General features: G+C 39.1%; 1 protein-coding gene across 1 annotated transcript in view; it reads left to right on the top strand.

Moving 5' to 3' along the window:
- The first annotated feature begins 720 nt into the window (after positions 1-720).
- Positions 721-22,268, top strand: part of smc2 (structural maintenance of chromosomes 2) — a 43,239-nt gene continuing 21,691 nt past the window's right edge. Inside the window, exons 1-14 of the mRNA XM_088342680.1 lie at positions 721-1,240; positions 1,312-1,461; positions 3,024-3,146; positions 3,238-3,276; positions 3,371-3,481; positions 3,566-3,610; positions 9,968-10,201; positions 11,333-11,482; positions 11,585-11,818; positions 15,281-15,440; positions 15,519-15,636; positions 18,879-19,017; positions 19,093-19,212; positions 20,505-20,709. Of these exons, the coding sequence (XP_088198806.1) occupies positions 1,073-1,240; positions 1,312-1,461; positions 3,024-3,146; positions 3,238-3,276; positions 3,371-3,481; positions 3,566-3,610; positions 9,968-10,201; positions 11,333-11,482; positions 11,585-11,818; positions 15,281-15,440; positions 15,519-15,636; positions 18,879-19,017; positions 19,093-19,212; positions 20,505-20,709 (1,996 nt within the window). The 5' untranslated portion in view covers positions 721-1,072. The remainder of the gene's footprint in view (positions 1,241-1,311; positions 1,462-3,023; positions 3,147-3,237; positions 3,277-3,370; positions 3,482-3,565; positions 3,611-9,967; positions 10,202-11,332; positions 11,483-11,584; positions 11,819-15,280; positions 15,441-15,518; positions 15,637-18,878; positions 19,018-19,092; positions 19,213-20,504; positions 20,710-22,268) is intronic.

Here is a 22,268-nt window from a genome sequence, read left to right on the forward strand (position 1 = left end):
TTTTTACATATTTTTGGGGGTTTGGGTTGGAGTTTTGACTGTATTTCAAACAGTCCTTTTCTTACTTTCAACATTTTCACACTACACTAACAGAAAACCGCGACCACAAGCATGAAATATTTCCCCACCACCCCTTCCCCTCCCACTTTCTAGCTTCCTAATGTATTGCTCATCCTAAACCACTCTGAAAAAAGTAAGATAAAAGCCGATACTTTATAGAGATTATATTCTACATCCAACTTTTTAAGGACACATCAACAATGTACCCCACCTTTGAATAAAAAAAAAAAAAGATTTTATTTTCTTCAAAAGTGGTAGGCATTTTCAAGGGGCAAAAGGTGGTCGCCTAATGTGTAAAGTGGTTGTGTTGGCAGGTATGGTTTATAATTGCTTATTTATTGTGACCAAATTAAAAGCCCCCAATTTTACAATTTGGTGCAAGACAACAATTTAATGGTGTTTTTACTTTTGGAAAAAAAACTGCGAAAAAAAACTTCAACTAGGTGAAGCAATGATAGGAGGATGACAAGTGGAAAATAAAAGATTAAAAAGAATATTTTTTTCCCCTTGTACTTATACCCTTCGTTGTTTTATGTTCCCTGCACCCGTTCTGTCACCAATGAAAAGTACAGTATAAAGTTTATACTACTATACTATAAACCGTTCAAAATTGCTGCAAGTTTCAGGAAGTTAGGACGCTGACCTTTCCAATATGGCCGTCACGATGACACGGCAGAATGCCACACCGCGCAGGCGTCGATCTTATTAGCTGTTGTAAGATATGCCTAAAAATAAAGTTGGAAAAAAGACACATGCTAAAAGAGTGAGTCAATTTAAGTCTTGTTAATCGAATAATAATTTTCAAAGCAGGAATCAAGTCGATATTGTCTACTCTCAAACGTAAACATTTTACGTGTTTTTTCTTTTTTTATCCGGCAAAAAGATGTCTAGCGCCTGTCCCCGTGCCGCCAAAATTCAAGTTCGAAGACGCAACGACTTTGTAGTTGTTGATATCGCGGTAAACATTACAATCGTTTTACTAGATACAAATATTATTTTTTAAAGTTTAGAGATGCACATCAAGTCAATTATAATCGAAGGGTTTAAATCCTACGCGCACCGTACCGAGATCAACGGCTTTGACCCGCTCTTCAACGCCATTACTGGGCTCAACGGTAGCGGCAAATCCAACATTTTGGACTCCATATGTTTTCTTTTGGGCATTACCAACCTGACTCATGTAAGTGTCCCCTTTGGCCACAAATTACCATGTTGTGCAATTGTGTTTATTATTACATGCTTTTGAAAAAGGTTCGAGCTTCAAACCTCCAGGATCTGGTCTACAAAAACGGACAAGGAGGAATCACAAAGGCCACCGTGTCCATCACATTTGACAACTCAAACAAAAGCCAGAGTCCTCTGGGCTTTGAATCTCATAATGAAATTACAGTCACAAGACAGGTTTGTGATAAAAGTGCAACCAAATGTTTTCTGGTCAAGTATTTACCGTAGACTCGGATACGACATGAATCTGCTCGCATACCTGTCAACCTCCACGGCTCCATGCCCTTACAAAATGTTGTATTTTCCCTTACAAAATACAAAATAATCTTACACCATATTTTTTTTTCAAACGTGTCTATTTATGTAGTTTTACATGTTAATTTGTACATGTGTTTCGTTATTTCATATGTATTGTTAATTAACATTTTGTTGTGAGATGCTGAGTTGCTCGACATGAGGTTTAATATAAAAAAAGTTCAAAAATTAAGTAGCTTGGAGGTTCACTGTAGAATAAAAAAATACATGCAAATGAAATTAAGTAGAATAATACATTTTCTTATTCAAATTATTAATTCATTTTCTGCATTATATTATTGTTGGTAATATACTGATTAAAGGGATAACCACAAACCTGTCTTTTTTTCATTTTCTCCTTTTATATTTCCTTTTTTCTTTAACTTCTTTATACAACATTCGTACTATAATGCATCAAAGCAAGTGAGCCGTTTGAGAGCCGGCTCTTTTTAATGAGTTGAGCCAAAAAAGCAGATTCTCTAAAAAGAGACAGACTTTGTTTCACTACACAACTACCACATGAAATCTAATGTTGAATGATGCATGATGGGAAATCCCCAGGCATCAGACGCATGCACACAGTAGCATCAAACCGCTCGCTTCGTTTGCAACGAAAAAAACGATACCGAGATAGAGGCGATCGCAGCGAACTCGGTTGACTTGATTGATTTGCCGTTTCGTGATAGTCGGTGTATACCGGATGGTACCCATAATTGACAAATTTGCGATTTTCCATACAGATTTTCTTGTACGTGATACACGTCTTAAAATGCATAATAAACGTACTTTGTACAGCAAAAACGTACAGGTTGACAGGTATGCACTCAAGTGTCTCCCTGGCACTTTTTCAACAAACCAGGACCTCAACAACCTTGTCCAAATCGAATGCTGGGCAACGTACAGCCCACCAAAGCTTGTGTTTAAACTATAGTCCAGGTCGTCAATTGGTTACATCCTCGCAACTTGGAGAAGATAGTCTTTCGTGTGCCTTCATCCTTTTTGGAATGAGTGTCACTTTATTGTCATTATACAAGTTTCCTTTTCAAATTTTGATATAGTTCAAAAGATACCGTGTTGTGGTTACGACTCACAATGTCTTTGCAAAGCACATGAGATTCTGAACTGAAAAAGGCATACAGGGAGGTAGTTCAGCAAATTGCATATTTATATTTCCATGATGCCATGACGCAAACCAATTGCGGACCAGCATTTTATGTGATGTTGATCAATAGCAAGCATGCATCTTAGGGAAAAACACTTGTGCTAGGCACGAACGCCGCAAAGTTTTAATTTAAGTATCAGGATGCAAAATAACTTGTTGTTGATGTTGTAAACTGGGGAAAATGCCATAGAATGGGCTGAAAATAAAACTGCTGTAAAGTGAAAGCGTCTTAATGCGGGTGTCTACTGTATCCCTTTGTAGTAAGTCAGTTTTAATTTTCCAGGTTGTAATTGGTGGCCGAAACAAGTATCTCATCAATGGAGTCAACGCTAACAATACAAGAGTGCAGGACTTGTTCTGTTCTGTCGGTCTTAATGTCAACAACCCTCATTTTCTCATCATGCAGGTCAGTCTTCAATGCATATTTTCATTTTATTAACTATTTCCATCAGGGTTTACTGTATATAATTAACCTGTGTTCTCATTTTAATCCTCAGGGACGGATTACCAAAGTTCTCAATATGAAGCCACCGGAGGTAGTGTCTGGGCATATTGAAAATGAGCCCTTTTTTTTTTTTTTTTTTTTTTTTTTTAATGGCTAAAAGAAGTGACCAGGTTGTCCACTTGCAGATCCTTGCCATGATTGAGGAAGCGGCAGGGACTAGGATGTATGAATGCAAAAAAATCGGCGCTCAAAAGACAATTGAGAAGAAGGAAGCCAAGCTTAAGGAAATCCACACTGTACGTCTCTTCCCAAAACTTGATACTAGTGTGCTTTTCAACACAAATACCAAATGTAATGAAATATGCTTTCATTTTTTTCAGATTTTGGATGAAGAGATTACTCCGACTATGCAGAAACTATTGGAGGTTGGTTGACCCACACAATTTTCGCAAAAAGTTTTATTCCTGTTGCTTTTTTAAGATGCAGTGCTCTTTTTGCCATATCACGTTTTAAATTTTGCTTCCTCCGCGCCTTGCACATTGTTTTCTATTAATTAGTTCTGCGGATTTTTGAGTACATTACAAATTTTTTCTGTCGCTGTAAGGGCGTCAGGACTCAACTTCAACATTTTGGTCAAATATGCTATACAGAGGCTCCCCTACTTACGAACATTCGAGTTACGAACAATGGTACATTAATTTTTTTTCGGGATATTGAAAAATATCCGGACATGGCTGTAAGTTAGATTTTGTATTGTGTGCGCCTTTTTCAGAGTAGAGGACAGTACTGTAGTGCTTCTTTCCGCTGCGTGGTGCTGTGAGAGGTAACCCAGCATCCACCCCAAAGAAGAAATCCGGCTTCTACTTCCTGGTTTGTGTGTATACACACTGCACTGTATCTCTAGCACACTAAGAACTTTAACGTTTTTATTGTTTAATATCTTGTGCATCCATTCAATATGGTTGGTGTAAAGAAGAAGCAGAGCCGTTTTTTTTTAAATGAAAGTGGAATTAGAAAGCGTGATGCTGTTGAGAAAATTGTTGGATTGCTTTTTTTGTTCACTTTTTACCACAGAAGAGGAGGTCGCCTAACTCCTCCAAAAGAAAATTAACTTTGTTTATCTTTATAGTCAAGTCAAGTTGTGTTTATTTGTGACGACCTTAATCACAAGGAGTCTCAAATGGCTCAAAACAATACAGGTGAGATGGTTCGGTGGGGTCACCTGCAATCAGGGTGGCTTTGAGGGTGTGGCGGGAGTTGTAGATATCCAGGAGAGGGACACCAATGACCCTTTCGCTACACTCAAACCAAAATGAACAGGCGTCTGTTTCCTGGATGGGGATTGAAAAAATAAATATTAATCCTTTCCATGTCTAGTAAAAAACAACTCCTTGTACATTGTGTTTGCTTGCAATCTGATCTTGGGGAAACCACATGAGACATCGTTACGCAAATACACGTCGTTTTGACTTAAAGAGATAATTTAATTCATGCCAATCAACAAAGCACCATGCTTATTTACGCCTTCTTCAAAGGGGGGCACTGTTTTTGCGTTCTTTTTGTTTACACGGTGTGCTCGGAAGCCAACATTTACATATATATGGATATAAAACAACAGTGACATGCACTATGTAAATGTGCATGTCAAACTGTGGACTTAAACTAAATATGGATGGATACAACTGTGACATCCACCATATATTGACTGTGACATTTCAGCCATGAGGACAGAAAACAAATGGAAATATATTTGCAAAGTAAATGAATACACATGAGGATTTCTTTAGAAGTATACTGTTGTTTGAATGTACAGACGCTGCCTTACTTACGAAGGTTTAGGACCAACGTTTGTAAGTTGAATTGGTTTGTAAGCTGCTTCAGTGCTATATTTCGTATGGAATGTATGTTAAAGGCTCGTATAAGTAACCTGCATTGTTTTGTCCCCCAAAAATAAACATTTCATAAAATAATATGCTCTATAAAGATAAATAAAGTTAAGTTCAACTTACTTTTGGAAGATGAGCTTTAAGAGTTGGGCTACTTCCTCTGTAGTAAAAAGTGGCCAAAAAAAGCGATCCAACCATTTTGTCAACAGCATCAAGCTACCACATTCCACTTTCATTTCAAATAAAACGGTTCGCCTCTTTTTTAAACTTTCCCCCAACAATTTTGAATGGATGCACGAGAAATTAAACAATAAAATTGCCAAAGTTCTTAGTGTGCTAAAGAGACAGTAAATAATGTTTATACACGAACTAGGAAGCGGATTTCTTCACAGTGCCACACGTCGGTAGCGACGGAAAGAAGCACTACTGTAGTCAAGTTATGTTTATTTTTATAGCCCTTTATCACAACGAGTCTCAAAGGGCTGGACAAACCACCGATTATTGCAAACTATTCACTACACCGTCCCCTGATCTAAAACCTACATTAGGGCAAGGAAAAACTCAAAACCTCAACACAAGGAAAATGAAGGGAATGTACATGAGGTAATCCCCTTACAGGATGACCAGGCTGCAACGGATGTTGCAATAACAAATAATACACAGATATTGTCAATGTGAAATATAGGTTATTCATAACCTATAGAATAGAAGTGTGTTTTGGGCCTAGATTTAAACAGTTGCACTGAGGTTGCAGATCAAATCTCAGTCGGCAGAGCATTCCACAGCACCAGGGCTCGAATGGAGAACACTCTCGAAACTGCAGATCTTTTCTTGGCTCTTGTGATCACTAGTGTAGTTGCTTGAGGTTAATTTGAACTAAAACGCAGGATATCTTGTCTGGCATGTGAACAAATTTTTTTAACTACACTACGTGGTTAAGATTTTAGCCCTTTTTTTTGTAGGAGTAACCTCCAATCAATGTTCCCTCTAATTTTCCACGAGTCTGAGCGTTCACACAAAGTCAGTGAGCAGCGCTTGACACAACAGTGAGCAACCATAAGTGTGGCAAGATAATTATTTATCAAACATGTCCAAAACGTGACATCAAAGTTACATTTTGCTGAGTTTCCGGAAATACAAAATTATTTTTCTCTTTTGAATGAATTGACTCATGTACTATTGCAAAGGTTGTACGGCCTACAAACGTCGTTTGTTCTTACAATTCTTTCACAAGATATCCATTTCTTTTTATTTCCTGATATATTTTGTTGCATAATATTAACATTTTTGGGGGCTTATTTAGTCGGTTGTAAGATACAGAAGTGTACTTAATCACATTTTTTAGTGGAAGTACAATGTTGGCAACAAGATTCACTTGATATATTTGGAAATTATTTGAATGCAACACAAACTTTTTATTCTTTTTTCCGTGTTTTTTTTCCTACTTTTTTTAAAAAATTCCTTTAAAAAAATCTCATTGTGTTTATTTTTTCCGAGCTGTTACTTTTTTCTTCTTGTTCTCTATTTACTTTTTTTCCTACATTTCTTTTCTTTTTTTTCTGGCTTTTTTCTTTCTTTTTTCTCTTTTTGTTTCTTTTTTTCTCAGCTTTTCACTACTTTTTCATTTTGGTATTTTTTTCTTTTTTGTTCTATTCCCCCTTCCTTTAAGTCATTTTGTGCATAATTTTACATAATATTTGGTCATGTTGGGATTAAAGAAGCAAAAACAACCCGAAGAGCCGTTTAGGACCCGAAAGAGCTCCTTTTAGTGAGCCGAGCCGAAGAAGCCGGTTCCCCGACAAACTCAACTAACTTTACTCAACTTCTTTCTCCTTCGACTCGACTTCAAAATACCGCATTTAGGACACAACGTCAGGGGAACCCATGAATTTTTACCTTCATGCACTGTAACTTTACCTCGAGTCGCTTCTTAGTCAAGTCAAGTCATTTTTATTTGTATAGCCCTTAATCACAAATAGTCTCAAAGGGCTTCACAAGTTATTACATATAAGAAGCTTAGGTTATTCATATGCTATAGAGTAGAAGTGAGTTTTAAGCTTAGACTTAAACATGTCCACTGAGGCAGCAGATCGGATCTCAGGGGAAGAGCATTCCACAACACCGGTGCCCGGATGGAGAACGCTCTCAAACCAGCGGAACACTTCTTGGCTCTTGGGATCACCAGGAGACCGGCGCTCTCAGAACGAAGGCTTCGGGCCGGGACATAGGGGGAAATCAGATCTGATAGATATGAGGGGGAAAGTCCATGTATGATTTTGTATAGTAATAGGAGAACCTTTAAATCGCATCTTAGGCTAACAGGGAGCCAATGCAGGTTAGCCAATATTGGGGTGATGTGATCGTACTTTTTTGTCCTAGTTAAAAGCCTCGCTGCAGCATTTTGTACCAGCTGAAGACTCTTGAGTCTGGTCATCAGAAGACCGGAAAGTAGTGCATTACAGTAATCGAGACTGGAGGTAACAAACGCGTGAATTATGATTTCCGCATCTAACTGAGAAAGTGTTGGACAAATTTTAGCAATGTTACGAAGATGAAAGCAAGCGGTTCTAGTAATTTTCTTCACATGTGTTTGAAAGGACAGATCGGGGTCAAATATGACACCTAAATTTTTAAGTGAGTCGCTCTGTGTAATGTGGCAATTGTCGATGTTCACAGCAGTTTTAGAGAATAAGTCACGGGGCTTAGATGGACCAATAACTAACATTTCAGTCTTTTCAGAGTTAAGACGCAGGAAATTGAGTGACATCCACTCTTTTATCTCAGTGAGGCAGGCCTCCAAATTTCCACAGTTTAGTGTGGCAGATTCTTCCATCGAGAGTTGAGTGTCATCTGCGTAGCAATGGAAACTGATATTATACTTGCGAATAATATCACCTAGTGGAAGCATATAAATGCTGAAGAGAAGGGGGCCAAGCACTGAACCCTGCGGAACACCACAGGTAACACTAAAGGGCTCAGATGTCAATTCGCCATATTTAACGCAGTGTGTCCTATCTGAGAGGTAGGATCTGAACCATAAGAGGACGTTTCCTGAGAGACCAATCCATTTTTCCAACCGTTCTAGCAAGATATTATGGTCCACTGTGTCAAATGCAGCACTAAGGTCCAGCAGCAGCAAAAGTGATGATGCGCCAGAGTCCATTGCCCGTTGGAGATCATTGGTTACCTTAATCAGAGCTGTCTCAGTAGAGTGGTTAGCCCTGAATCCTGATTGCATTGATTCAAAGAGATTGTTCTCGGACATGAAATCATTCAGCTGCTGTGCCACTACTTTTTCAAGTATTTTAGAAAGAAACGTTAGGTTTGACACAGGTCTATAATTACATACGTTTTCTGGATCAAGGTTGGGTCGTTTCAGTGTGGGTTTAATGACGGCGGACTTAAAAGCCGCTGGAACTACACCTGAGGAGAGTGATATGTTTAAAATATTTAGAACTGAAGGTGCAAGAACGCCAAAGAGACCTTTAATAAGTTAACCTGGAAGCGGGTCGAACTGGCAAGTCGTCGGTTTGGCCGTATTCACCATCTGTTTAAGATTATTGAGTGACAGTTCACTAAAACGGGACAAAATCCCTGGACAGCCACCATGTCGTGCATCTATAGATTTCAGTGCTTTAGTATGTGTTGAATTAATACTGTCTTTGCCGATTTCTTCCTGTATGCTTTGGATCTTCTTAGTAAAGAAGACTATTATGTCGTGGGCAGGATGAGTGGAGGTATCTGGGATAGTCTGTTGCCTTGTAAGCGATGCTACAGTGTCGAAAAGGACTTTGGGATTGTTCTTTTGTGTCGCAATCACCTTCGAAAGGTAGGCTGATTTTGCAGAGGCAAGGGCCGCTTTATACTTCAACAAACTATCACACCAGATTTGATGGAAAACCTCAAGCTTGGTAGCGCGCCATTTTCTTTCAGATTTCCTGCATTCTCGTTTAAGGGATCTAGTTTCATCATTAAACCAAGGCGTGCGTCTTTTAGGTCGTGATTTAAGCCGGATGGGCGCTACTGAATCCAAGGCACTAACCATGGTAGCATTAAATTCATTTATGAGTGATTTGATAGAGCCTATGTAGGAAGGAAAGGACGCAACTGCTCCTGGAAGAATATCGTAGAGCTCAGACTGTGCCCGTGCTTATATTGCGTCCATTGAATCCTTCAGTTTTTTTGGTCCTACATTTAGCTAGCACCTCAAATGTAACTAAATAATGATCCGAGATAACTGTAGTACACGGTAACACCGTCATGTTTGAGGTTGAAACTCCTCAAGTCAGAACCAAGTCGAGCGTGTTTCCATCTTTATGGGTTGGCAAATCAACCAGTTGATTAAAACCAATTAGTAATTTTGAGCCCTTATTTTTGTGCGCTGGCTAGATTTTCTTGTGCGCTGAGAATGTGCGAGCAGTGCGCAATTGCGCACGCGCCAGCTTGGAGGGAACACTGCCTCCAATTCTTCTTCAATATTTTATACTTTTACTTATCTTATATTTTATAGTCATTTTATTGATATACTGTCCTGTACTGTGAAAAAGGTGGTGCACACAATACAAAATCTAACTTAGAGCAATGTCCGGATTATTTTCGACATCCCGAAAAAAATGTTTCTACCGTTTTTCGTAAGGCGAATGGTCGTAAGTAGGGGAGCGTCTGTATAAATATTATGTAATACAAGTGCTACGGTGCTTTGCGGTATGAGGAAAGATATAGTGCAGATTCTTTGTATACGCTATAATTCATGGCTTCTACTTTGTGGAATTTCACTTAATAATGATGGTCATGAAAGAGATTTTTCTTTCACTAACTGTTTTGTTGTTGACAGTGTGTGATAATAGCCTTGAAAATTTTAATCAAGCTGATCAAAAAGTTGCATGAACCTTGCAGGAGAGGTCATCATACTTGGAGTACCAGAAACTGATGCGCGAGATTGAGCACTTGACGCGTCTGTACGTAGCCTGGCAGTTCTTGTGCGCTGAGGAGACAAAACAGAAGTCAGCTGAGAACCTAAAAGTCATGCAGGACAACATTGCCAAGATGCAAACCGCCCTGGCTGATAACGAGAGCAAAGTCCGCGAGCTCTCAGCGCAGATTCAGGAACTGAAAGACAAAAAAGACAAGGTAAACTCTAGAGATGACCTCCAAGATTAGGTCAATTTTTTTTAAGGTAGTATTTTAAAAATACTTTATGTATAAAGGTAATCATAAAATTGAAGCATTGCTAAAAGTGATGACACTTAAAATCCTTGTCAGTTGTTCTTTTGGACTTGACACCTTTTTAAGAGACATTAATTTGATGGAAAATTATCTCACCAAAAGAAAGTCATACAATTGCTTTAAAAAGTATTGTCACTTTGGATGTCATGAGAAGTTATTCTAGAGAGTAGAGACATGTTGGGCGTGATATTTTACAGCAACCATTATGTATGTAAACTAAGGATGTTCGATACCACATTTTCTATAGACCAATACCTGTACGCACATCGTGGTACACATAATTCCTTTCCCTCTTCAAAAAAATGACAGATATTTTTAAAGAAACACCTTTTAATCTCAACAAAATATTATTGTATTCTTATTTGTTTGTAATGGTAATTTACAATTCCCTCTATTTCATCTTCCTGATTGTTAATTGGCACTAGATGGCAGTGAATACTATTATCAGATGACATTGGAACTGATACTTGGTATTAGAGGTAAGAACTGGCCTAAAAAAATCCAGCCCAAACCCAACTGATAAACTTAATCTGAGGGACCGGGTCAGAAGTAAACCCAAAGCTGCACTTAGGCGCCGAAGTACGCACAGTGCTGAGGTTCAGCGCCGAAGTTACCCAAGTAATACTTTAGTTACTTCAGAATAATATCGCTCAAATGGGAGTAAAAAGTAGTCATCCAAATAATTACTTGAGTACAAGTAAGTGCATGCTGAGCAGATCCTCGAGAGCAGGCCCTTTGTCATATCGTATCAATACTCATCCAGTCCTTAAATTTACGCAAAAAAAAAGATAAAAGAACAGGATCTTCCCAACACGAATCTGACCCTATGCAATTATGTCTGATACTCGTAAAGGATACCGGCAGTGATTATTTGTTTTGGAAACTTAAGTGCGTTCACAGATATGCAGCAGTAAAGAAATCAATTATTTATGTTATCCCTTTTAGTATTCGTCCTTTAAAACAAATTTAAAAGGTTAGGCAAAAATCTACACATGAAAATATCTGCATAAACTTTCATGTTCGTCTATTAATTAGGAAATGAACAACGTATTACAATCCCTGGAGAAAACCCTAGCTGATGTTCAGCGCGTAGATGCAAAAGCTCAGAGTGCTCTTGATCTGAAAAAGCAGAACCTGCAGGATGAAAGCAAGAAGCGAGAGGAGCTTGTCAAGAGCATGCAAGAGGTACGAGCATACCCTTGGAAATGTTCCACCTTCCACGTTTTAATAATAGCAAGTGTAACGTCTTTTTTTTTTTTTTTTTTTTTTTTTTTTTTTTTTTTTAAGGACAAGAAGATGCTGGTAGTCAAAGAAAAAGAAATGTCCAAGTTGACAAAGCAGCTCGAGACTATAAAGGAGGAAGGCTACAAGGACGCTGCTGCCCTGGAGGCTGCCGAGCAGCATTTCAGGGCAGTTTCTGCTGGCTTGTCCACAAATGAGGACGGAGAGGAGGCCACGCTAGCTGGTCAGATGATGGCCTGTAAGAACGACATGAGCAAAGCTGACACGGAAGCCAAGCAGGTGAACAACTTTGTCCTCATTCAGGAACTTATGCCCGTTTTTTTTAACATTATTTTCCCAAATATAAGTGCCTTCAGAGTCACACCAGCCAGTTAGTCAATACTAAAGAAGAAAAAACATTTATAAGCAAGGTTCATACAGGTGCTTGATATCCGTGGAAATTTTTGAACTTTAATGTTGTGTTTTCAAGGATTGAAAAGAGCTCGAATTGTGGGTGAAATGCTTGTAAATACTTAAAATTATTGCCGTGTTTCGCAAGTCGGCTTAAAATGATGTCAACACTGCTCTTTTGTGTCTTCGCTAGTTTGTTTTGCCATTGCATTTCTTATTCCCTTGTGATTAACTGCAGCCGGCATTAGTTTGTGCGGCATTATCCTATGAAGTGTCATCGTCCCCCACGAGTCGCGCCTAAGAAGACGAGTGCTTGCTTTACCATAACTCGGCACTATTAAATGTGTATTACACAAGGATTTCATATTATTGTAAATTGTAATAGAAAAGACTTCCTGCAACCTAAAATGTAAGCTACATATTACCGTAATTTTACCCAACACCTAGATGGGAAGTGATTTGTCTCAAAAATATTTGCGCAGGTATTGTTCTAGAGTTCTAAAAACTTCATACTGATATATGCACACACAACATTAAAAATCACATATGAATAACGGATATATTTGTGGATCTGCAAAATACATGGTTCACGTCAGATTTCTTCCTCACATGGTCCAGGAAAAAAAAGAAAAATTGGCTTGAAAAATCCTTAAAAAGTGCTTGAATTTGGCCATGAAAAATACCTATGAAGCCTGTTTAAGTCACACGTGAGTCCAAGTCACATTTCGGGGGGAAATTTCTATGATAAAATCCATTACAGAGAACAGACATGTCATTAAAAATTTGAATCGTGACTAATCTGCTATTGGTTGGCGTCATATAAATGCTGATCTTCTATTACTTTGCGTCAAAATGCCGTTATGTTACTGGTTGAACTATCCCCCAAAATCTCTCCTTATTCAGTTCTGACTGTCATATGTTTCGTCAAGACTTAGGAAGTTGGAAATACAATACAGTACAGCCTTTACCGGTGTTGTTGTTTTTTTCTTTTTACTTTCGCATTGCTGCAAGCTTTGGGTCACATACCAAATAAAAACATCAACTATGAAAATGAAGGTTGCGATGATCACGAAACAAGGAAAAGGCCCACCAATCGCTGGTAAGTTTGAAGGCTGTAACCAATCAAGGATGGGAATTATTATTAAAAGATAAGGAGGTGATTAGAGCAAGGATGTCTGCAATGGGCGTGACAATCCTCGCAAGGGGGATTTTTAAAATGATTTTTAATTATAATCCGCTGTATTTTTCAACTTTGACTAAAACTTTATTTGTCAAATATGCTATATGCTCAACAGTGCACGGATCAAATTACTTCCTCTTCCCCACGTACAAACATGCAAAAATAAGGTTCAATTAGAATAACAAATAGCTTCCACCTGCTACTCCACTTGACCAGCTCAGGTCATGTCACACAAAAGATAACTACCATAAATTCCGGACTATAGAGTGCACCTGATTATAAGCCGCACCCATCACATTTTAAGGGGAAAACCGGTTTTGTCCATACACAAGCCGCACCTGTATATAAGCCGCATGCACCCACATCAAACAAACACAAGACTAATCCAAGCCAAACGTCAAGTCCCGCGATTGAAACTAAATGTTTTTTGGTTTGAACAAATTTATTGACACTAATAACAGAAAACAATCATGACAATCTCAACAGCAACTAAGCACATTCACAATATTATATTCCAATATGACGTTTTTAACAGCAAACACAAAGTGAGGTTTGAACAACCCTTCTCGAAAATCTTATTAGCAATCAAGCATATTCACAATTTCATTATATAACATCTTTGTTAGTGTCAATAGATCCGTCCAGGCCGTTCATTGAAGCACACAGTCCAAAAATCACAGCCGCCAAATTAAACACAAAACGATATAGGTACTTAAAATTTGTTGCAGACCTGCAGATTCTGGGTGCCCGTTGATAGTAATCCAAGGAAAAAAAGTGTATATTTCCAAAGGTAAGGGTGGGAAAAATATATATCCATTATTGTCCGCCAAGTCCACAAAAACTCACCTTTACCGGTCCCCACTTTCCCATCAGCGTTGGTGTTTGCTCCGCCCCCTTTTTTAATTTGCTCGTGCAGAATAAGTGTCTCAAATCAATACAAATAAATACATTACAAAAATATACAGTTGCAAATACATATTACACATATTTACAAAGAAAGACGGTACATCGAGAGAGTTTTCAAAGCTTTAATAATAATAGTATAACTTTCATCCTAAACCGTGCCTTTGGGAGGTAGCCTCACGCTACTAAAAAGACGCTCGCATACCTGCAATTTAGTCTGTTAAGGGAATAAAAGCCGCACTTGAAAGAATCACGGCCAACTATGGTTCTAGGATTGTGTACTATCGATGTAAATACATGATCGCAGCAAGGCTTTAGGGCTAGGACCTTAGCTTGGCCTTTTGGCTGAGAGTAAGTGTCCCGGCTCCTAGGCTTTGTAGCGTATTATGAACTGACCGATAACGGATAATGGATAATGAATAACGAAGATAGCTAAATAACCCTTAAAAACCCCAAACCCCCATCACGGCAGACTGTGGTTCTGGTCTAGTGTACTATGACACGAATAAGAGCTTGCTCTGTCCACTCCACGCATCGGCCCGGTATTGCAGTACCTCCGGGAGCGGTGCATTCGCAATGATCGCAGCAAGGCTTTAGGGCTAGGACCTTAGCTTGGCCTTTTGGCTGAGAGTAAGTGTAGCGGCTCCTAGCCTTTGTAGCGTATTATGAACTGACCGATAACGGATAATGGATAATGAATAACGAAGATAGAACAATAACCCTTAACACACTCTCATGTGCTGTGATCTTCCTCGGCACATATACTCCACCGGTCTAAATCTTACCTCTCATACTCGAGTGCCGCTGGCGGCCCGTTGGAAAAATTACATAAATTGGCCGCATCTCTGAATAAGCCGCAGGGTTGAAAATTTGGGGAAAAAGTAGCGGCTTATAGTCCTGAATTCACGGTACAATTTCATTTTTCCTTTACATGTATATATATGTTTATAATGTTGTTTAATCATATGTACATATATAACGCATAAGTAGTACTTCCTAAATCTATTTTTTTTATTATAATGTTTTTATTTTTGATCTATCTTTTATCTTGAATGCTGGGGGTTCGGAAACCTAAGGTGTCTATCCTCGATTTACGGCAATTTCACTTTGATCCTCACCTCAGAACAGATTTATGTAATTTCCTGGGTGTCCACTTTATCGCTAATAACGTGTTAAAAAATTCACGCACCTCCAAACCATTTAAAAAAGACCATTATATTCCATAAAATACAGCAATTTTAAGCTCTGATTTGACACTTTCCTGTCAGGCCCAAATGACGCTGAAGCATGCCCAGACCGAACTCAAGACCAAACAGGCTGAGGTGAAAAAGATGGACAGTGGTTACAAAAAGGATCAGGATAGTCTGCAGGCTGTCAAAAGCAGCAAGGAGAAATTGGAGGCTGAGCTTGGCAAACTCAAATACGAAGGTACGGTTTCCTTGACAAATCAGTAGACTGAGATGGCAGCGGTTGTTCTTTTCGGTGATGTGTTCTTTTTTGTACTAGATGGAAAGGAGGAAAGTCTTCTGGAGAAGAGAAGACAGCTGTCCCGAGAGGTGGCAAGTCTGAAAGAGAAATATGAGCGGCTCGTATCGCGCTTCCCAAACCTTCGTTTTGACTATAAGTAAGTTGTGTAAATATTGGAGATGGGGGATGCGAAACTTTTTTTTTGTTCCAACAAAATTTGGTCTGAATTGAGCAAAGTGTTGTACGATCTTGTACGCTTTTAATAATAGGTAAAACAAAAAATTATTTTGGTGTGCACATTATTCAATTAACTATTAAATAATACCAATAAAATTCTTATTTCTAAAATAATCTTGTTACTTGGAGAAATACGGTTTTTATTTTGGGTAATACTTATTTTATGTTGTAATATTTTTATCTTGTGTTACTCAAAAAGTAGGGCAAACATTTCTTGCCCTGTAGCAGATCAATTTAAAAAAAAAACATTTATTATGTCGTTAAACAACAAAACAAGATATACAGTAAGACTTCGGTTATCGCGGTTAATGGGGACCAAATACCCGGTTAATGGGGAGCAAAACCACCCGCTAAAAGTGAAAATCTGCGAAGTAGCGACGCCCCTTCAAAAGGAAAAAAAAAAATCTCATCTCATTAGCTGCACAGCTTATCCTTATTAGGGTCGCGGGGGGGCTGGAGCCCATCCCAGCCATCTCCGGGCAGTGGGCAGAGGACACCCTGAACTGGTTGCCAGCCAATCGCAGCTGCAAATCACATTAGTTCTCGCAGCTAGCCGCGTTCTTCATCGACGCACGAGCCGAGTGATCCACCGCTAAGAGTCGTACAGCTGGGCGATTTTTTTGTCCGCCCGGGACGATCGGAGACAAATTCACGACAGGGTTTTTACCGCGGGTGCCGTTCGGTCGCTCCCGCGAGCGAGCCCCTAACCCGCAGCGCGAGTACTTTTGGGCGCGATACGTACGACACCGACGCAGTTACGGGGGTCCCGCGCACGTCCACCGCCTTTCGCCCGCCGCGTGCGGACGGTCGTCGCGCCGCGCTACTGGGGTCGTCGGACGGGCGGGCTCCCCAGGGGGTAGCCCGATCACGCCCGCCGCCTTTTCTCGCGTCGCGCCGTGTGACGCCGCTTCCGCCGAACTCGCTCCGTCGCGCGGCTCGGGAGTGTAGCGCCTCTGTATTTTTAGTGCATTGAACCACACTACCAGCTCGGTAGCCTAGATGGTAGGGCGCCCGCTCCGAGACTGGGAGGTCGCTGGTTCAAGCCTCGGCCGAGTCATACCTAAGACTTACAACATTGGTACCCATTGCCTCCCTGCTTGGCGCTCGGCATTAAGGGTTGGAATTGGGGGGTTTGGTCACCTAATGACTCCCAACACAGCAGTTGGGTCTAAAAACCCGGCGCCGATCGTAGGCGACGAGTCACGTCGATACCTTCACGTGACAAAATGATTTCCGGTAGATATCATGTTGATGGTTGATACTGGCTGAATAATAATAATAAATACATAGGACTCCTAGTTAAGTATCCAGGGATCAGAATTTTCCGCGGATTTCCGCTGTTTTTGAACCCCAAAGGTCATTCCCGTAAATCGTCTAAATTCGATGAGAAAATATTTTGGGGGGGGTGAGGTATGATACGTGACTGTTTCATCACCCCAAGTTAGCATTTAGACCATTGGTCGATAGGTTCGCTGATAACCAATCAGCGGAGCTTTTGTTCTCAAACATGGCGCTCCTTCCGGTCTTTTCAAACGGTGAAATGAGTGTTTGAAAAAGTAAATATGAAAATACTAAGAAAAGAAGACGAGGCTTTTGTCTCCGAGATTGATAAAGGAATCAAGAATAAATTTAAGTGGTCATGGCTGGAGAAGACTGTCACAGTAAACGTTAAAATCGGCGCAAAGATCGAGGAAGTTACAGAAACTTTGAGCCAGTTTGTCGCAAAGTGTGATGTTCCAGGGAAAGCAAAGTGTCTATACTGTGTCGATCTGATACATTATGGTACGCGAGGTTGTGTGGCACTGATCGATCATGCTAAAATGAACAAGCACAAAGCAAAAATAGCTTGCCGGCGATCAAATTATGCACTCGGATCCGCATTTAAAATCGGCAGCCACCGGTTCAACATTATTGGCCGTTTCAAATCCTTCCACTTCAAATACTAGCAGCAGTCAACCACTGGTTCCCCTGTGTGACAGAAAATCCCAATCTGAGGTATTTATAAATCTATTTATTTATGAAATGATTTTATCTTTTGTGTTTATACAATATTTAGAACAGGATAAACAAAATTTAAAATTTGTTATAAACATGATTAAAATAGATTATTTTGTATCATGATCATGTTCAATATTACGAATGCTTTTAATGTCAATATATTATTTTTTAAATTTATATATATATATATATATATATATATATATATATATATATATATAATACATGGTTTCTGTTTTGTTGGATTTAATTCATTCTAGTGCAATTTTCACATAGCAAATAAGATAAATGCTGTTGACTTCAGGGGGGCTTTGCCCCCCTGAGCCCCCCACCGGGCTCCGCCCTGGACCCTGGCTATTTCAGCTGAAAATGAAAATCTCCATTCTGATCCCTGAGTATCCTGTTTTTTTCTTTAAATATAATGTTTGTCTGGGTTGGGATTTTATTTTAGTATGGAAAATAGTTGAAAACTCGATCAAACCGGAGGTAAAAAAAAAAGACTACTTTGTATGGTGGATATTTTAGCTAATTTTATTAATACACATTCTTTAAATAAAAGAATAATTTGGAATTTTTCTCATTTTATTAAATTTTGAATGAGAATTTTTTTTTCAATTACATTTTACAGTTTTAGTTTCATGTACATAACTGTAATAAAAAATACATTGTAAAAAAAAAATGATCTCATGAGGTGTGCTCACATCATGCTCTAGACCAGTATTTTTCAACCATTGTCATACTGTACCGTGGGAATTTGTCCAATTTTTTTTTGTGCGGTTTAGCAAAAGCTTTCATTTGGATTTACTTTTGTTAAAGACTCAACGCCACTGACTGCTGGTGTCCTCCAGAAAGAAATGTGCCAAGGCTCAAAAAAGGTTGAAAAATGAAAAACACTGCTCTAGACTATAGTAGTTAGATTTTTTTCCTTGTTTTAAAATGGACATATGTTTTACTGTTTGGGACCTTAAAATCCATCCACCCGTCCATTATCTGCACCGCTTATACTCATTAGGGTCGCAGGGGTGCTGAAGCCCACCCCAGCCCATCTACGGGCAGGGGACACTCTGAACTGGTTGCCAGATAGTCGCCACCCTAAAATTTGCATGATAAAAAAAAAAAAATTTGGAGGTCAATGTAAAAGTGAACCATTCAAACGTCTTTCAGAGATCCTGAACGCGGGTGGGACCGCAGTAAGGTTAAGGGACTGCTGGCCAACCTGATCTCAGTGCGTGACGTCTCCTACGCCACCGCGCTGGAGGTGGTCGCCGGCGGACGACTTTATAACATTGTCGTGGACACTGAGGTGCGGCGCTCTTTTTGACTTCAGCCCTTGTGGATCGACTTATTTGACTTAACCTGATGATGTTTGCGTATGTAGGTGACTGGTAAGAAGCTGCTAGAAAAAGGAGAGCTGCAGAGGAGGTACACCATCATTCCCCTGAACAAGATCTCTGCCAAAACGCTGAACGACAGAGTGATCAACACTGCCAAAAGCCTGGTGAGTTTGTTTTGTGTCATCAACCCAGTCAGGAGTGTCAAAGAAATGTCCCGGCGGGGCCAAATCAAGCCTGGCAACAGATTTAATCCCCCCATGAGACGATACAAAGAGGAGCCCAAAACCTAGCTCAAGACATTCGCGAATGCCTAAAGAACAACATTGTCAATATTCACGAAAATTGGTACTGCTGTTTTGGGGTCTATAAGTCACATACGAGCACACACCCAAATATGGGATTCATAGATAATTTTTTAAATTGATTGGCTTAGAATACATAGAAATCATTGACATGCTGTTTAAGGTGATAGGAGTGCACTCGTGTGTGTGCCTGTGCTTCCTGGTTGTCTTTTAACGGCAACATTTGCTACTAAAAGATGCTTTTCATCACTATTATTGAAAATGGAACAACTGGATGAAAAAAAAAATACAAAATTTAAAAACAGCACCTGGGTGTCTTTGCAAAAGTCAAAACCAACTTAAGCTCCATTTAACAATAGACATAAAATGTAACAGCAACGTCCCCAATATTCAAGTAAATATTTTCATTAAAAACAATATAAAGTAACAAAAAGACTTATAGGCTTAAAGTATTGAAGTCTTCGTTTGCACTTAAATTAGCGTTTTTGTGCTATTTTGTGACTTCAGTTTCCCTGAGTTAAAGGGACAGTGTTCTATTTGGTGCATCTTAGTGGTAACAAGAGTAATTGATTAAAAAATAATATCGATTTAGATTTTTAATAAAATGCTGAACTATCATATAAATGTGCACAGTTGATAACTTGATATCATTGTCCGTCATCTTGGGGCTATGGAAACCCCTAAAAAACATAATGCTTTGAGAAATTATTTTAAGAAATATTGTGTGGTTTGTTTACTTTGAGTCTCTGTAGTTGGTATTCTTCCTTGTGCTTTTTAGCACTCGCTTTTAGTTGCACTACATAATCCAGCAATATCTGGATATTACTACACACTTGTCCTTTTTAATAGCGTAGCGGAAATTAAATTATTTTGTTGTTATTTTACAAGTGCACAGTTAAACACTACAAAATATTATACATAAGTGAAGGGAAAAAAACAATAATTATTTGATAATAAAATCTTTCTTCACCGAATCATAATCATTATTTAACTGTAAGTTTCTGAAAGATTCCCATACCTACAGCTAAGGCCCCACTTATTATCTCATTAATTGCTAGTCCGGGCCCCGTGTGAGTGCTTTTTCTGCCATGTGTCCCCTGGGCTAAATGAGTTTGACCTAGGTGTTTCTTTGAGACCAGTGACTATCTGCTCAGGTCGGAAAGGACAACGTCCACACGGCTTTGTCCCTGGTGGGCTACGATTCGGACCTGCGCAAAGCCATGGAGTACGTGTTTGGCTCCACGCTGGTGTGTGACACTCTAGACAACGCCAAGAAAGTGGCCTTTGATAAGGGTGTGATGACCAAGACTGTAACCCTTGGAGGGGACATCTTTGACCCACAAGGAACTTTAAGTGGAGGTGAGAGCATGAAATAAGTATTGGTGCAGTGTAGGTGTGAGCAATTTAACAATATTGGTTTCTTGAGGATAGCAACTAAACCCTTTTATTTTTTGGTAAACATTGAGACGTATTCAGTGGGCGGGGCATAGCCTGTTGGCAAAAAGCTAGAGCGAGACACTATGTCAACGAGCATACACGCTAAGTTTTTAGCTTTGTATCATCAAAATGGATGGCTTTGACGTTGGTTGTAAGATCCACGCTTGACGTCACAGCTGAAGGTGGAAGAAAAAAAATCTGTCGTTGCCGTTATTTGGGTGTTAAAATGTTGTCGTGTTTGGGTGCAAGATTCTGAGAAAAAAACCTTAGTGGTCATAAAATGAAGTTTTACAAATTAAATCCGGACACTCCTGATGAAAGAAAAAGAAGAGAGTTGTGGTTAAATGAAATGAAGTCAAAAGATTGGACTGAGGCACTCATATAAAGTGTGCGCTGAAAACCCGAGCATTTCTGGCTTTATTGCATTCAGGCACAATACTTCTTTTTCTTTGATCAGGAGTGTCAGCTGGGATACTGTAAAACCTTAATTTACGATCGCTAACGGATTTTCTCATATTACGACACTAAAACACAAAACATAACTTTTTAGCACCCAAATAGCAGCAACAACAGCTTTATTTTCTCATCTTTTGACCAGCGCAAGTTTTTTTAGCCTCAAAGCTTGGGCTGTAAAGTCACGCATGGCGTAGGTTATGAAAAAGTTTATAAGATGATCTTGAAAAATTACAGATCCACCAGCATTTTATTTATGCTGTGAGTTTATTTTTTGGTACGGAGTAGTGCAAAGGGCTACCAGATGGACATATATCTCTAAAATAACAAATGCTATTACTGTGTTGTTACTATGTTATTTTTAGGTAATTGTCAGACGTACGGCTAGAATAAGTTTGGTTAACCACTAAAACATCCACCTTGTATAAGGGCATTGTGTGATTCACATTTATAAATTATAGGCTAATTTTAAGTGCAATCATATATTTAAAGACACTGTTTGTAAATGGTTTCTCATTGCTTTTATAAATCAAATTTCTTATGATATCACAATGACCCATCATCGGTGAGCTATTTTTGGAAGCGGTCCACGAGATACTCAGGTGTTCTTATGCTACCTGGATCTGTGGGCACTATCTTGGTGACCCCTGAGTGTGGCTTTTTCGATTAATAAATATATTTAAGAGGCATAAAATGTATATTTGAGGGAGGGGGGTCCATCATAAAAAAAGGAGAAATATATATGCATAAAATTAAAAAGATTAATAATAAAAGTCGGAAACTTTTTTATTTTGGGAAAAAAGCTTATATTTTTACCATGTCGCCTGCTACACAGTGTGTATTTGCCGCTTTTGGGACATTTGTTGAGTTGGCCAATGCTCGCTGTGCTAGCCTTTAATGCTCTGTTACGCTAGAAGCTAAAAGTTGTCGCTATTTTTTTCTGTGTTTTTTTTTCCTTTAACTTGGCTTTTTTCTTTGTTTTTTGTTGTTCATGGTATTATTTTAAAATAAACCAAAATATAATTTTA

The sequence above is a fragment of the Urocampus carinirostris genome, chromosome 8 (assembly GCF_059441175.1).
Source record: "Urocampus carinirostris isolate Australia breed hairy pipefish chromosome 8, RoL_Ucar_1.0, whole genome shotgun sequence".
NCBI lineage: Eukaryota > Metazoa > Chordata > Actinopteri > Syngnathiformes > Syngnathidae > Urocampus > Urocampus carinirostris.